General features: G+C 41.1%; 1 protein-coding gene across 3 annotated transcripts in view; it reads right to left on the bottom strand.

Moving 5' to 3' along the window:
- asic1b (acid-sensing (proton-gated) ion channel 1b) overlaps nucleotides 1-15,440 on the bottom strand; it is a 243,795-nt gene that overhangs the window by 24,595 nt on the left and 203,760 nt on the right. For all 3 annotated transcript variants that reach the window (XM_050038952.1, XM_050038950.1, XM_050038951.1), the window contains 2 exons: nucleotides 8,305-8,455; nucleotides 973-1,100 (listed from right to left, as the gene is read on the bottom strand). In XM_050038952.1, the coding sequence (XP_049894909.1) occupies nucleotides 973-1,100; nucleotides 8,305-8,455 (279 nt within the window). The remainder of the gene's footprint in view (nucleotides 1-972; nucleotides 1,101-8,304; nucleotides 8,456-15,440) is intronic.

Raw genomic sequence — 15,440 nt, 5'->3', positions numbered from 1 at the left:
TGTTTTGAAAAAAGCCACACAAATAAAGGTCTTTGCATCATAATTACTAAAGCTGGAGTGACTCATTTTAGGTTCCCATCCTTTTGAATGTTTTGATTATTCATTTTACAGACACGAAATCCTTGAAATTAAATTAGAAGGCCATAAATAAAGGAACAGTTCATCCCAAGATAAAAATACATGTTTTTCCTTACATGTATTGATATTTATCAATCGACTGTTTGGGTGTGAGTTGCCGAGTGTTGAAGCCATCAGCATTCTCTTGAATATAATGAAACTAGATGGTAAAACTCATCATCAATGTCTTTTCCAGAAATCATGACCCAGTTACTCGAGATAATCCACAGAACTTGTTGTGAGCAGTTTCCGGTTGGAACTATGTTCTTTCTACTGAACTACATCCGCCAACCACATCACCACGAAGAAGGAAACTTGCATCTACTGCGAGCTCACCTAGCACCACTGAGCTAGCTAACGTTACAGCTCAGCCGAGGAGGACACCATTAATGTTTACATCCCGCCATAAGCATGAGCCTCTCATCCACATGACGATCCACGCTTCAGTCTGCACGGTGACACAGTTGGCAGGTGTTGTTTGGTAGAGAGAAAATAGTTCCTACATGAAACTGCTCACAACAAGGTCTGTGGTTTATCTTGAGTAACTAGGTCATGATTTCTGGAAAGAGAAATTGCTGCTGAGTTTCTCAAATCTATTTTTTTTGGCGCTTTGAGCACCACAAGCTGAGTGCCATCTAGTTCTATTAATTCGAGGGAAGGCAGACATCTCTACAGCCGCTATCTCAACACTCAGAAACTCACATCCAAACAATCTAGACTGATAAATAGCACTACATGTACCTTTGATTTTGGGTGAATTGTCCCTTTAATGTAAAGATTCTCCCTGAAAAAATGTGCTGAGACGTGTTCTTGTATTTCCTGTGTTTGAGATCTGTCATCTTATCCAAGACGTACCCGTTGTTCCTGACAGGAGACAAAGGTCTGAAACCCCGGCGCCACTCCAAAGCCCAGCTGGTCTATGAACGGCGGCTCGTCCTGGGTGTGGATCTGAACTTTGATCCCTGCTTCAAACGATGTCTCGTCTGTTGACAAGAAGAGGTTAGGACATTTACAACAGGGATGATGATTTGTATGCACACATTGGCCTGCATGATCTATCCAGCAGCAGTTGTTACTAATCAAACGGAGAAAAGGCTCTGCGGCGGTGGATTATGTTTCAGCCAGTGAGAGAAAAATAAGCAGGAAACAAAATCCAAAAAAAGAACCTGAGAAAAATAAACACAGGAAATTATTAACTTCAATTCTTACTTGAGCTGAAAAGATGCAATCCTAAAAAGTAATTGCTTATTCATTAGTTACATCTATGGACTTCCAGGGATGACAAAACACACTGTGATCTTTCTGAAGTTAACAACAGCCGCAATGAGGAGTGAAAGGACAAAGAAGATGGACTTCCTAAGTAGAGCGGTGGATGACAATACGAGCCCCACAGGAGTCTTATTTACTGCAGGGGGTGACGTGAAAGTGAATGGAGAAATTAATAAATAAATGATGATGAGGATAAAAGGAAAATCAATACAGCTGACAGCTTCCTTCGCTAGTGCACTCTGCTGTATAGATTTTAAATGAAGCAGATGGGCCTCTTTGATACTGAGATCGGGGGAACATCACAATGACATGGTGACTCAAGCCTTTACTTGTGCAAACATATTTCTATCACACGCGCAAAGACCTGGAAGTGCTTATCATGGCGATGGCAGACTGGATTCAAGAGATTTAGTCCCTTTGAGCGTTGGCTCAGGGATAAAGTAGGACGTCTGTTTCCTGCCGCCTTTCCTCCCCGCTTGTCACTCGGCATCGTCCTCTAAGTGCCAGGCATTCTCACTATTTTCAATTAAAGAGCTCAGGGATGCGGCTGGAATTCAGCATGAGGGCTTCGACAAAGAGCGACAGACTTTAACTGTTACACATTGCTCTTCTGAGACGCCATACAAAGCCATCTACTGTTGCTGCCAAGACTAATGCTTGAGGCTTGGAGCAGCAAAATATACATAAGTAGTGCCCAAGCTCCTGCTTGCACAAGCGCATGTCATCTTTAAGTCATGGCCATCTGTCATCCTCATACAATTGGAATAATGATTCAGGCTGAACCTTGGAACCAAATGCAAACTTGATCACACTTGACGCTGCACAAGCTGCCTTGAAATGATTTCACTGCCTAGTTTTGTTGAGAAGTAATTTCAGGTAATCAACAATTACAAAGGAAATGTCTTGAAGGTCCAGTGTGTGGAGGATTTAGGGGAGTATATTGACGGAAATGTGTTCTAATATAATAAAAATGTTTTCTTTCTTTCCAAGCCAACAGATGCGCGCACAGTATAATGCAACAGTTCCGTCATTTGATTTGAAAAAGAAATCGAGTAAAGCAGCTTTGAGCTGATACGATTCCGTTCGCGTTGATGGATAAACGTCAGATCAATGGATCAGCTGTACAGCTCCCAGCTCATGTCCACTGTCTCTCCAGCAGGCAAAACACATTGTAAAATATTATTCCGTCTACTGCTCAAACACCAAGGAGGACACAGAGATTTTTAAAAAGCCACGAGGTCTGACTGGGTATTCAAGTATTCAAAATACTACATAAAAATACATTAATTAATCAAAATTATAAACTTGCAATACATTTAAACTTGTCTGTATTTTACTCCCACTTGCATTTTTGGCACCCTTCTGTGTGGAGTTTGTGTGTTCACTCCGTGTCAGCGTGGGTTTTCTCTGGGTACTCCAGCTTCCTCCCACAGTCCAAAGACATGCAGGTTAATTGGTGACTCTAAATTGTCCGTAGGTGTGAATGTGAGTGTGAATGGTTGTCTGTCTCTATGTGTCAGCCCTGTGATAGTCTGGCGACCTGTCCAGGGTGTACCCCACCTCTCGCCCAGTGTCAGCTGGATAGGATAACAGGATAAGTGGTTATAGAAAATGAATGTTTTCTTTGGTGTGTAATGACCTGGAAATAAGAATCGGGTTTTTGTTGCCATTTATATCTACATAGGGAGCAGGTCCTCGTCTATGAAGATCACCATAATGCACTGCCATGTTTCCACAGTTGCTTGAAACAGCCAAACCAAACACTGGCTCTAGATAGCGCAATTTGTATTTTCGTGTTGGCCACCATAGTTAGCAGCCCCTCTGCAACAAGCAGCGTCAGAAAAACACAGATTTTTTAACATTAGACTGCTTTAATTGGTGTTTTTACTGATTTTGATCAACTGGTTCATTTGTTTGGGAGAGGAAGAAGTCACAGTAAAAACCTTTCTGAACGTCTGGACCTTAAGTTATCAGAGAAGGCTTGTCTCCAACATGCCAAACAGCATAAACGGAAACTGATTTGTAACATGAAGCTGCTTTACTCAATGTTTTTACCACTTTAAATCAACTGGTCTGTCTGTTTTGGAGAATAAGAGACCTCTGTGGATAAAGGTGCAAACTTCCTAAACAACGAACACTGAATGAATTCTAACCAGGACAAGTTTCAGCTGGCTGCAGTCTGCAATCCTCACTGCTTTACACCACTAAATCTCCCTATATCTTACACACTGTTCCTTTAAAAAACAGTCGATATAACATGGAGACATACTGTTGCTATGGTTTTAACAAGAAAATCATATGCTTATATCAGCTTATCATCAGTTACAGACTGCACGGAAGCTAATTTTAAATGTTATCAAACGACACCATCACACCTACCCACTCACATTTTCCTGGATTTCTCTTTTTATGCCTCATGTTGAGCTCTCTAGGTACTGTTTGATCAGCAGAGGCCCTCCGCGGCTGCAACTGTTGCCTCACTGCAGGAAGGGTTTAACACCGACTGTGAGGAGTTTGCACGTTCTCCTCGTGTTTGCCTGGGTTTCCTCTGGTTGCTCCTGTTTCCTCCCCGAACACACGTCATGCAAAGTTAAAACTCTAACTTGCCTGTATGTGTGGAAGTGAGCAACTACACGTGTTAGACAAACACTCTCATACACTGACGACACGTCCTGGGAATAACCTGCCTTTCACATAATGCATGCTAGGATATGCTCCAGCCCCATGCAACCCCGACAGAGATAAGTGGGTATAAAAAATGGATGAAATATCCAGGATACTCAGCTACTTGTTTAGACCTGGGGCCTCATTTATCAACCACGCACACTCACAGTTTTGTGCTTCGACCACGCACACACTCATTTCTACACACAGAATCTGATTTATTAATTTTTCCTTGTGCTTAAAGGAATACTTCACCTACAAAATGACCAGATGTATATCAATTAGTCATGCCGTGCTACCTTGAATTATGAAGAAAACTTTTTTTCTCATGCCTCCACGGAAAATGACGAACATACTGATTTATTGATTTAATGGGGTTCACGTCTAACAACAGCAAAACTATATCAAAACATCCGTTGACAAACTCTCACACAACTCGTGCAATATAATCCAAGTCTCATTTATCTAGTCATAGGCTCAGTGCTTCCCAAAAAAAAACTAAACTAAACTGAAAGTGAAACTTATCTATGTTCTCTTCAAATCCAGACTCTACTACTGAATAAATGAGGCTTGGATTATACTGCATGAGTTGTGTGAGAGTCTGTAAATAGATGGTTTGATATAGTTTTGCTGTTGTTACACATGATCCCTAGTTAATCAGTGTGTTTGCTATTTTCTGTGAGGCATCATTTCTGAAGACATTTTTATTTAGGAGACAAGGTAATCACTTCTTTCAGAGTTCAATTATGCCTTTAATGACTCTATTTCCACTGGTTACTCTGATACTCTGAGCACCTGTGGAGTCATAAGACACCCAAAGGATCTGTAAATGTCACTTAACTGTAATAAAATCAGCATTTACAGGTTTTTAATTGTTCTAACTAACTCAGATATATTTTCTGTTATGCTGAATTTTTTTTTTTTTTTTTTTAAAGTGCAATATTTAAAAAGCATATTCAATTTTCTAACCAATGTTTTACACTGAACAAAAATATAAAAGCAACACTTTTGTTTCTGCTCCCATTTTTATGAGTTTAAATAAAAGATCTAAAGACGTATTTCTCTCATATTTTGTGCACAAATGTGCTAAAATCCGTGTTAGTGAGCACTTCTCCTTTGCCAAGATAATCCATCCACCTGACAGGTGTGGCTCATCAAGATGTTGATTAAACAGCATCATCATCACACAGATGTGCCTTGGGGTGGTCAAAATAAAAGGCCACTCTAAAATGTGCAGTTTTATCTTGAATAAGGACGTTTATTATTTATTCGAACTATAGATTTCACATGAATAGGGCTACAGATAAGCATTTTTTGTCCACACGGGATTTATCCCTGAAAAGAACACTTCTCCAAAGTGCCAGACGTCATCGATGGTGAGCAGTTGCCCACTCAAGTTGGTTGCGATGATGATCTGCCGTCAGGTCAAGACCCTGGTGAGGACGACAGCCACGCAGATGAGCTTCCCTGAGGCAGTTTCTATCATCAGGGACCTTGGCCTGGATTGAAGAACACTTGACCCCAAAGAAGTTTATTTGATGAGTATGAACACTTTGGTCAATCTGTGCTCGAGTCCACTTAAATATACAGTTAATGTACAGTGTACAGTACAAATGTACAGTTAATGTGGGGTCCGGTACGGTACGCATCAGGTACAAGCTGCAACTATAGCAAAACACAGAATTGGTCTGCGATTTAACGGGAGTATGAGGAGTTTTTCACCAGTTATGAAGCAGTCTAAATTTAATATTGATGACTTCTATGTCCCACTGCAACAGTTCCTCCTCCAGTCAGGAACAGAGCTTTGCCTCGCTACTCCACTGGTCCCCGCTGATGATGAACCCCGGTGCAGCAGTGTGTCTGTGGTGCCCATTTCTTCACTGTAGCACAAAAAAACGTCACGTAGCCTAGATAATGAGGCGAGTGTACTCAGGTACGGAACAACATTTCTAATGTATATCGCACCTGGTATTAAGAAACGCCCTAACAGTTTGTGCAGACATTCTTCGGCTTCGCAAGTCAACGATTGCATCAGCTGCCCGTTGGCTGCTCACAGATGATCTTGCAGGTGAGGACCCTGGATGTGGATGTCCTGTACTGGTGTGGTTACATGTGGTCTACAGTTAGGACTATTGGCTGTACTGCCAGATTCACAGAAACAACATTAGAGACAGCTTATGGTAGTGAAATCAACATTCAATGCACGGGCAACAGCTCTGGTGGACATGCCTGCAGTCAGCATGCAAATGGCACACTCCCTCAAAGCTTGCAACATCTGTGGCATTGCGTCATGTGATCCAAGTGTACGTTTTAGAGTGGCCTTTATTGTGACCATCCCAAGGCACACCTGTGTAGTAATGATGCTGTTTAATCAGCATCTTGATATGCCACACCTGTCAGGTGGATGGATTATCTTGGAAAAAGAGAAGTGCTCCCGAACACACACTTTAACACATTTGGGACCAAAATTTGAGAGAAACAAGTCCTTTGTCCTAGATCTTCAATATAAAAAGCGAAAACCAAAGTGTTGCAGTTACATTTCTGTTCAGTGTATATTAAAGTGTTTTTGTGTCCAATGTTTATTTTGTGCAAGTCTTTATTTAACTGTCAATCACCAGCCCAATACTGTGTCTTCATTCATTTATCTCTGGACAAGCCTCTTGTGGAGGTGTCAAACAAAACAGGACGGTTCAGTGTACTTTTCATTTATAGCTGTATTGATCTCAGATTCTACGCTACAAGAACAGTAATGGTGAGAAAGTTAATTTGCTACTTTTGTCCACAACAAGTAGCTCTTTATTAAGGCTACAAAGTCTTCCAGAGGAAAACGTTGACCATATTTGGTATTCCTGGTGTACGTCTATATGTAAATGAGCCGGCACCTGAAGGAGAACATGGATGAACAGGTTAGATTCATCACTGTTCATTGTGTGAAGCTGTGCGTGTACATGCTTGATAAATACCAATCGTCATGTTCTTACAGACAGTTCCTACGCACACATTCAGAACTTACGTGCTTTGATAAATGAGGCCCCAGGTGTTTGAACTGGCACATTATGCATTGCACGGCATCCAGCCAAATTAAACAAACAACTACTTAATGCTGTTATAAGAGGAATAATCAATGGCCAATCTGCATCATTTTGACATTAATGACAAAATCAACCAACTAATCTCCTTAAAGAAAAATATGATGATAACATAAACAATAAAATAACGCAAAAATAAATTAAATAATGAAAAGTGAATAAAGTATATGACTGCGTATGAACTGTAGTTGCTGCATCCTTAGGTTTGCACCACATCCCCTCTTGCAAAAGTCTTTAATCATTAATTATATTACATAAAGAGCATTACATATTAATATCATTAAATCATTTAGGCTTGGAGAACATGCAGCTTTATATTTAAATATTAGAGTCGCAGCTTTGTGTTTCATGTTTAATGATGACCGTGTGCAGAGTGTTTCTGTGACCATACTGAATTGTCTCTTTACATTCATCGCATGGTGCATATAAAATATTGATATAAACACACAGCAGCATATGCAGCCGCATTTAAATCAAAGTTTCAGGGTCTCCTGCAGTGGCGCGGAGATGTCTCGACTGCGTTGATGAGGGGTCGGCCCTGGATGGAAGAGCCTGTAGCCTCCATTGATTTTGTATCAGGCAAATGGCTCTGCTCCTGTTTGATTCATGTGGACGTGAAGCCTAACTGACAAGTGATGCAATTATATTACAATGAAATAAAGTTTTCCTGATCAATATCTATCTGTCTTTATACAGATTAGTCGATAACATCCCGTGGGCATGGCGGGTGCATTTCAAATGATCACAGCGTGTGTTTTTCAGGATCATCACTCATAATTCATTAAAGTGTTGGGAATATTTCATATCTCAGGTGCATAACTTAGCATAAAATTGCTAAAGATAGAACATGTCTTTAACCTATTTGGTCTAAAGTACGCACATGTTCACTACACTAAATGGATGTAGGGATTTATAATGCATCAATAGCGCTTGCATTGAGTGTAGCACGGACCATCAGGCATCTATCACTGGGATAGTTTTTCCTCCACCAACACTGAAAATAACTTTGGCCACTTTAGTGTTCAATTGATTGAAAAAAATCTCTTTTCAACTCAAAGTCCTCGCTTAAGGGTAAACAGAAATACCAATCTTGTGGTTTTTTGGCTGAGGTCTTCAAAAATGGGAATGGGGTGTTTCGTGTGATGTATACTCCAGGTGAGCTTACCAGTCTCTCCCCACACAGGCAAGTATTCATCCTGCTGGATATCCAGCATCAGCTCCAGGCCGTTGCCCATTCCACCCTTCATCGTCACCAGGAGGGGTCGTCCATCTTGGCCTGAATTGAAAGTGTAGCACTTTCCATAGCGCGTGAATATCTGAAAAATACAAAGACAGAGATTTTAGCGATTCACGGCCAAAACAAGACGACAGGAGAAAAAAGCACCACTTAAGGCTTCATCTCAATCCTAACCCTAAGGTGAAAATCTCAGTTTGCAGGTGTAGCTATAATACCCCTTAAAAAGTGGAACTAAAGGTAGTGCAGAGTGGAGGATTGTTTGCAAAGCAGCTGAAAAAAAAGCATCCAACAGGAACCCCTTCTTGTTACGCTGTCAGCTGCAGACCTCAGAGGTCTTAGTGTTGAGAGGCTGTTGACAAACCGAGTCCTCACCCCTCTCAGTGCTGCATGATACAGTATGTGCTTGACTGAATATGACATGACTTTTATTTCGGAGTGGAATATCCTCACACACAACAACGACGGCTGGCATCAAAGTAAATCCTGCAAAAAGTGGTTTAAGTTCTTGTCAGAACTCCTGATACACAGTAGGTAAACATTTTAGTAAATGTAATTTCTGTTTTTAAATAAGGTGCAATAATTATCATCAGAGCCGAAACAATTACTCAATTAATCAGTGAGTTGGGTGACAGAAAATTAAACAGTAATTACTATAAAATTTCAGTCATTTTTTAGGCAAAGTGCAAAACATTCACTGGTTTCAGCTGCTTAACTGTGAGGACTTTCTGTATTTCTTTTCCATATATGACAGTGAACTGAATATTTTTAGGTTTTGGACCATTAGTCTGATAAAACAAGTCATCTGTAAGTGTCATCTTGGGCTCCAGGAAATTAAAATGGTGATCTGTTCACTATTTTGTGACACTTTTATTGACCTAAAGGTGATTAATAGAGTCAGAAAGTAATTGGCAGATGGATCGATTATGAAACAAATGTTGTGCTGCAGCCCTAATTAAGCCCATCACGATAACTATTATAGTTGGGCGGTACATTATCCAAGAAATAATTGCGATAAACACTATTGCCATTTTGATAGAATTTTATGCCACTGATGTAATTATAACAGCATAATAATGCTTGCAAATTCAGTATGTGATCAGTTAATGTGAAGATAGCTCTTTGTAGGGCATTTTGTAGACCGCTGTATACTGCCCACTTACAGCACTTCTACTGTATAGGAAGAGCAACACGCAAAGACTTAATGTGGCCTATAATGATGGAATGAGACTGCTTCTTAAACCTCCATGATGGTGTAGTGCCAGCCAAATGTCGGTAAATGTTGGTGTGCCTACCTGCCCTGCCTTCATATGAAATCTTATATATCGATACATGTGCAGTCTCTGTCTCAGAAAATGGCATCATCCAGGTCTTGGCCTACCCTGAGCTGACCTCAGTCAGGTTTCCATTGAGACTGTGGGGCCACTGGCTCTCCAGCTTGTTTGTGGATGCATCTTATTGAATAATTTCTTTTTATATCAACTTGCATAATGTAGTGTTGGGTATTTGTTGTCTCTTTGTATGTAGTACATTATGGACCTTTCTCTGTGTCCTTAATAAACCATTACTATTATCATTATAATAATAATAAGTGCACCCCTTCAAAGAGGAATGAACTTTTCAACCAGAAATGACGGCAAAACATGTCTCAACATAATTTGTTTCTGGTCATTCGGCTTAGGCACTGCGTCCAAGTCTTGAAATATTAGGGAAAAGCCTGCTGTTTATTCTGGTCATGTCGGCTAAAATTTTAGTGACATTCTTATACAAACAAACACACATGTAAACACAACTGACAATATCATATGGACATGATCTCAATCATTTTTGCTGACCTCGATAAGTCAGTAGCTCTTATCATCATCAAACACAGCTGCAGCTAATGAGTACTGACACTACTGATCAATCAGCAGTTATTTTCAGGATTAATTGACTGGTCTGTAAAAATGTCAGGAGATAGTAAAACCCCATCATATACCGCAGCTGAGTTGTGTTAATGTCGTGTTTTGTCTGCCCTGACACACCAAGCTGACAGTCGGCTGTTGGTCAGTGTCGGGCTGTCTGTGAGCATCTGCGGCCCTGGTGTTTGCGGTGTGTCCCACACAATTGGCACTATTTGCCCCTTGTCAGCTGTTTTTTATCCGATTTAGTATGCTGAATCAGCATCGGAGATGGTGAAGCCCAAATCACTTTGATTGGCACTTCAGCTCAGTGCAGGAGAAGAGAAACAGAAGTGAGGAAAGTAAACAATTTGCTTAAGTGCGGAGGGAGTGAGATCAAACAAACTTGTTATATTAGGTAAAATCATTTTTTAGCCATTGAACTCTTTAGCAGGAACATTTCGTAATTGGGTTTTGCTCGCCTTGACATTGTTCTTTTGACATCAGTTTGTGTTGTTAATGTGCCAACTGGCTAATGTCTTGAATCCATCCTGTCAGTTTTCTGGTTTCCCTTTTTGAATGACAAAAACAGACTACCGCCGCCTGCTGCTATGGAGTTATTTCCTCTCATGCTGGTGCAGAATGTACCTGCTGGTTCGACATTGGCTGAGACACAGGTGATGTGAGGTCTTCGTCATCACCAGTCCTTTGATGTTGGTTTAGTGTGCCTGGCCTTAAAACTTCAAAACCTAAAATACTCAGTTTATTATGATAGAAAACCAACAAAACCAAATAAGATATTTATTTTTGAGAAGCTAGAGTCTGTGAATTTTTGGCATTTTTGCTCACAATGGACTGGTTGCTTCAGCTGTAATCAAATGATCACAGAGTGTACTCTTTTTCTCTCCCATCTGGATTCAAAGCATCTTGAAAAAAAAAGAGGGAGAACAGATCAAGCGAGCTCAACAGCTTCAGTTCCACTTTTATCTCCACAGTATGACAAAAATCTGCAGATGCAACTGAGTTCAATGAACATGGCACGGCCTTGTCAAATCCAGACGATACCTGCCCTCAGATCGCATGCCTGAAGTGTGTTCTGTCTTATTAGTGGATCAGGCACATACTATACTGGGGCGTTACTATAGAGCCCATCGGAAAACTGTGATCTATTGGCAAAGACGTGATTGCCAGTGAACTAATGGATGTGTAATCGAATCATGGACATTAGGAAATGGAAAGCCATGGCCAGGATCCAAAATAAAATGTCCCTCTGCTTTGTTGTGGAGCCGTATGAATGCGAAGCCTGTATCAAAGCATCCTAGCTCACAATTAGCTTATTATTAACCTTCAACATTTTGACATTCATATGAGGAAATGGTAAAAGGAAGTGGGGGAGGGGTTTGTCAAAGGAGAAGAAAAGTAATACTGGAAATAAGTCTCCCCCTTTTTGTCCTCCACTCTTTGTCTAAATATTGTACTCCCAACATACAATAGAGATAAGGCTTCATTGTGAGATAGTGGTACAAATAACTTCATCACAACACATAGTTTGTACAAAAGGCTTTTTTTTTATAGCTAAGACTCCCTAAGAATGTTGCTTTATTTCCTTTGAATGCACTGTGAGGACCTTGGAAGCACACAAGGAGGCGTTTATTACATGGCTGACTTATGAGTCAGACATTAGCACTACATGACAAATTACTAAAATGTCACAAACACCAGATGCACAGAGCTGAAAAGAAGAAAAAAAAATGCAGCCATGTCTCAACAAAGGAGAAGTTAGCATAATGTGAATCCTGTTCAGTGAAGTGTGCGGGAAAAAATGGAGCGGGAATCACAATGGATGGGCCTCCCAGGGTGCGCCTATATGGAAGCTTTTCCGGCACAAAGTGGTGAAATGTAATAAAAAGCCTTCTGATATGTGGACACAATATGAAATGTGACCTTTCAAGTGCGTAAGTGGAAAAACTGAGTCAAAAACAGTGCCCGCAACACCCGCCTATGTGCAGTGACTCCCGAGCAGGATACAAACATCAATAAAATGTCCCTGAAATCCATCTTAGTCCTGGAGTCGCCTCTCACCATAATCAGATCACTGTTTATCGTTACTCTTTGGAATATAAGGCAGGGAATACTAGACACCACCTGCATGAGCTGCACAAGATATCTGATGGTAAGAAGGGGAAAAATCCTGCAGAAAATAAAGGGTCTCTGAGAGTTTAATACACACAGATTCTCCCCATGAAACTCTGCGGAAGCCAAACCAACCATATTTTACTTAAAGATCTAAAACCAACCCATTAAAAGACAATTTCTTTCCATGGTTTTACCCTTTTAAAGCTTATTCCACTATTATTCAGAATTTGACACTGGTCATGTAAACAGACGATTTGTTGGCATATTCCAAATCTAGCATTTTCCAATCAAGGCATGTTGGTTTTATGAGCATTCTTTGGACAACTATACAGCGCATTCAGAATATGTGTCTCAGCTGACCCTTCGCTAAGTCCTGCCCCTGGACGCAGACTGGCTAATCATAATGTAGCATCGGGCCGGCTCAGACCAGTCTGACAACAACACAGCTGTGCTCCATTGACTCTAATGCAATTGTTTCATATACTCATATACTCGTTACCTGGAGAGGTTGGAAAAAGATATACGTTTCTTCCCTGTTCCAAACCAAACTCAAACCCTGAAAAGTGTAGGGTTAGCTAGCTAGCTACTGAAGATATAGCCTACTGAATGTATACACATGCTGCTTTTGCTTTTTAATGATTATAACAGTGAAACAAAGACCGACCCTGCTGTACAGGAACCAGTGAAGGGAAGCAGGGGAACTTTGCTGATATTCAACCAGCTGTGTGTCAGCGCATTGTGTGCAGATGAGCGTTGTTTGACTTCCCCCGGAGATCCCTGCCTGTCCGGCCAAACACTGTTCATCTGCACACACTGTGATGCCACACAGCTGGTTCAGTATCAGCAAAGTTTCCCTTTATATTCATTGTCTTCTGTGGCGATCAGCAGTGATGTGGTGGTTCACTTTTACACTGTGATCTGTAGCCTATAGTTCGGCTTTAGCTTCTAACTATCTTTGTCTTTTTAACCTGTTGTTGCTGCTGAGTCAGTTTGACATCCTGGATATATCCTTCAAACACAGACTGTAGACCCCTCTGTCTGCTTCTCTCTGGAATCACTGTTTAATTCTTCCAAAAACATGAAAATATCTCTTCAGGGAGTGCAGTTAGTTACAGTGTGGGCTCCATGCTAACCCCGACAGCTTGTTGGACCATCACAAAGGGGCGGGGGTTAGCGAAAGGTCAACTGTGGATTTAACCGTAGGTTGCACCACACAGCGTCTTGTCTGTTTACAGCCATCTTTGTGTGTCGTCGTGGATGCGCTGTACACAAACAGTCTCAGTTGCTAGTTTCAAGTCTTCCTTAATACAGCGTGATGTTTATTTTGTAAGTTATGGTCCCATTTCAGGCCGTTGCACACCAAGTCTGTCTTCCTTGTCCAAAACTGTCGCACATTTAAAAATAAATACGGTCTCAAGATGTGTCAACCACTTTCACATTGACTCTGAAACTTTATCCATCCTTTCAGTTTTTGGAACAGGTTCATATTCTGCATTTTTTTGCATTCGTCAAAAGACTTTAGAGAGTCATTAGACCAAGACGCAGTAAAGAAAATGTGGAATAACCTGTGGGAACATATTGCATCAAGAGAGAGAAACAGGGTGCAGAGTATCATTTCATAACTCAGGTGGCCTACTTCAACAGGTCAGTTAGTAATATTCAGGTGGATGGTGATGAGGAGGAGGAGGAGGAGGATGTGGACTGCACACTGACAGAGAGAGTTAGAGAGAGCAACACTGTGGAGACAGAGAGGGAGGACAGCTCATCCCCTTCAGATAACCATGGTGCCAAATGCAAGATGCGGGAAGAGAGTGGCGACAGCCAAGGAGGTAAATCCACTGGAGAGAAGCAGGGGAGCAAATGTGTCTCACAATTTCCCTCCTGGGAACAATAAAGCATTTCTGATTCTGATTTACATTTTGTCTAGTGTTGAAAATTTTTCGCAACAAATGGAAAAATAAAACATATCGGACTCAATGTGCAAGGTTTCTGGGCGTAGTATTTTTTTTGTTGGAAGAAGGATAACAAAAATGCATATGAAAAATATGGACTTGGTGTGCAAAGGCCTTTGCGGTAAAATAGATGATAAAGCAGGGTATGCTTTTTGGCTTGGCTACGTTCTGATACACAAGCCACTATCATAGCGGTGTCCTTGGGATTCTCAGGCAGATCCACCCATTGCTGCTCCACAGCTCAACCCTCTCGTCCAAATAAGTCCACTTCTGCCTCCCAAAAATGAAGATGGCGACAACCATTATACAAAACTCGAAGCTTCAAAATGGCAGTCCACAAACCAATGGGTGACATCATGGTGGCTGTGTCCAATGAAGCTCAGCATTAGTTCAATCAGAAAGACTTTCTTTGCGCTCATCCATTCACAATCCTCTTCCACCCACTCCCACTGATTCCTCTAATCAGCTGTCTATGGGCGTTCACTCTTCTAGTTATCCAATCAAACTTCGCCACAATCTCTATCAGCCAATCAGGATTCTACTGCAAAATTTCAAATCTGCTCTGCTGCTGTCAGCTATCATTTTAGGCAGAATTGTCTTGCTCCTCCTCCTCGTTCACCTCCAGCCATCTTATCCAGAGTCCAGGACGAGCTCAATGAAGACTCATTCCTCTACTCATCCAGATCATCAGCACTTCTCCATCTTCTTCTCATCTCATCTTCACCACTGCTACCACCACCAGCATCTAGACCCTGGGAGGGTTCCCTATTGGACTACGGATTCATTACCCTCCTTAACCCTTTCATGCATGGAGGTCACTACAGTGTACGGCTGTTTAAAAGTGCTTTTTCTCTACATATACCAGCAATTTTGGGCACTGCTGCATATAGTCCACTCTAGTGGAAGCTATTGCATCATCCCATACAAAAAATCCCATTGGCTGGTCATTGCAATGAGAAAAAGTAGTCAGTGAAACCAAGATGGCCGACAGACAGGGAGAAAGACCAACCACCTCAGCTATTTTGGTTTCTACCTTCTATAAAAAGATGCCATTGCAGGTAAAAAAAATATAATTACATCAAGTAACATTTAAGGTGAC

The sequence above is a fragment of the Epinephelus moara genome, chromosome 24 (assembly GCF_006386435.1).
Source record: "Epinephelus moara isolate mb chromosome 24, YSFRI_EMoa_1.0, whole genome shotgun sequence".
In the NCBI taxonomy this organism is placed as follows: Eukaryota; Metazoa; Chordata; class Actinopteri; order Perciformes; family Serranidae; genus Epinephelus; species Epinephelus moara.
The sequence above is the reverse complement of the archived record's forward strand: the minus strand, read 5'-3'. Positions and strand labels throughout refer to the sequence as shown.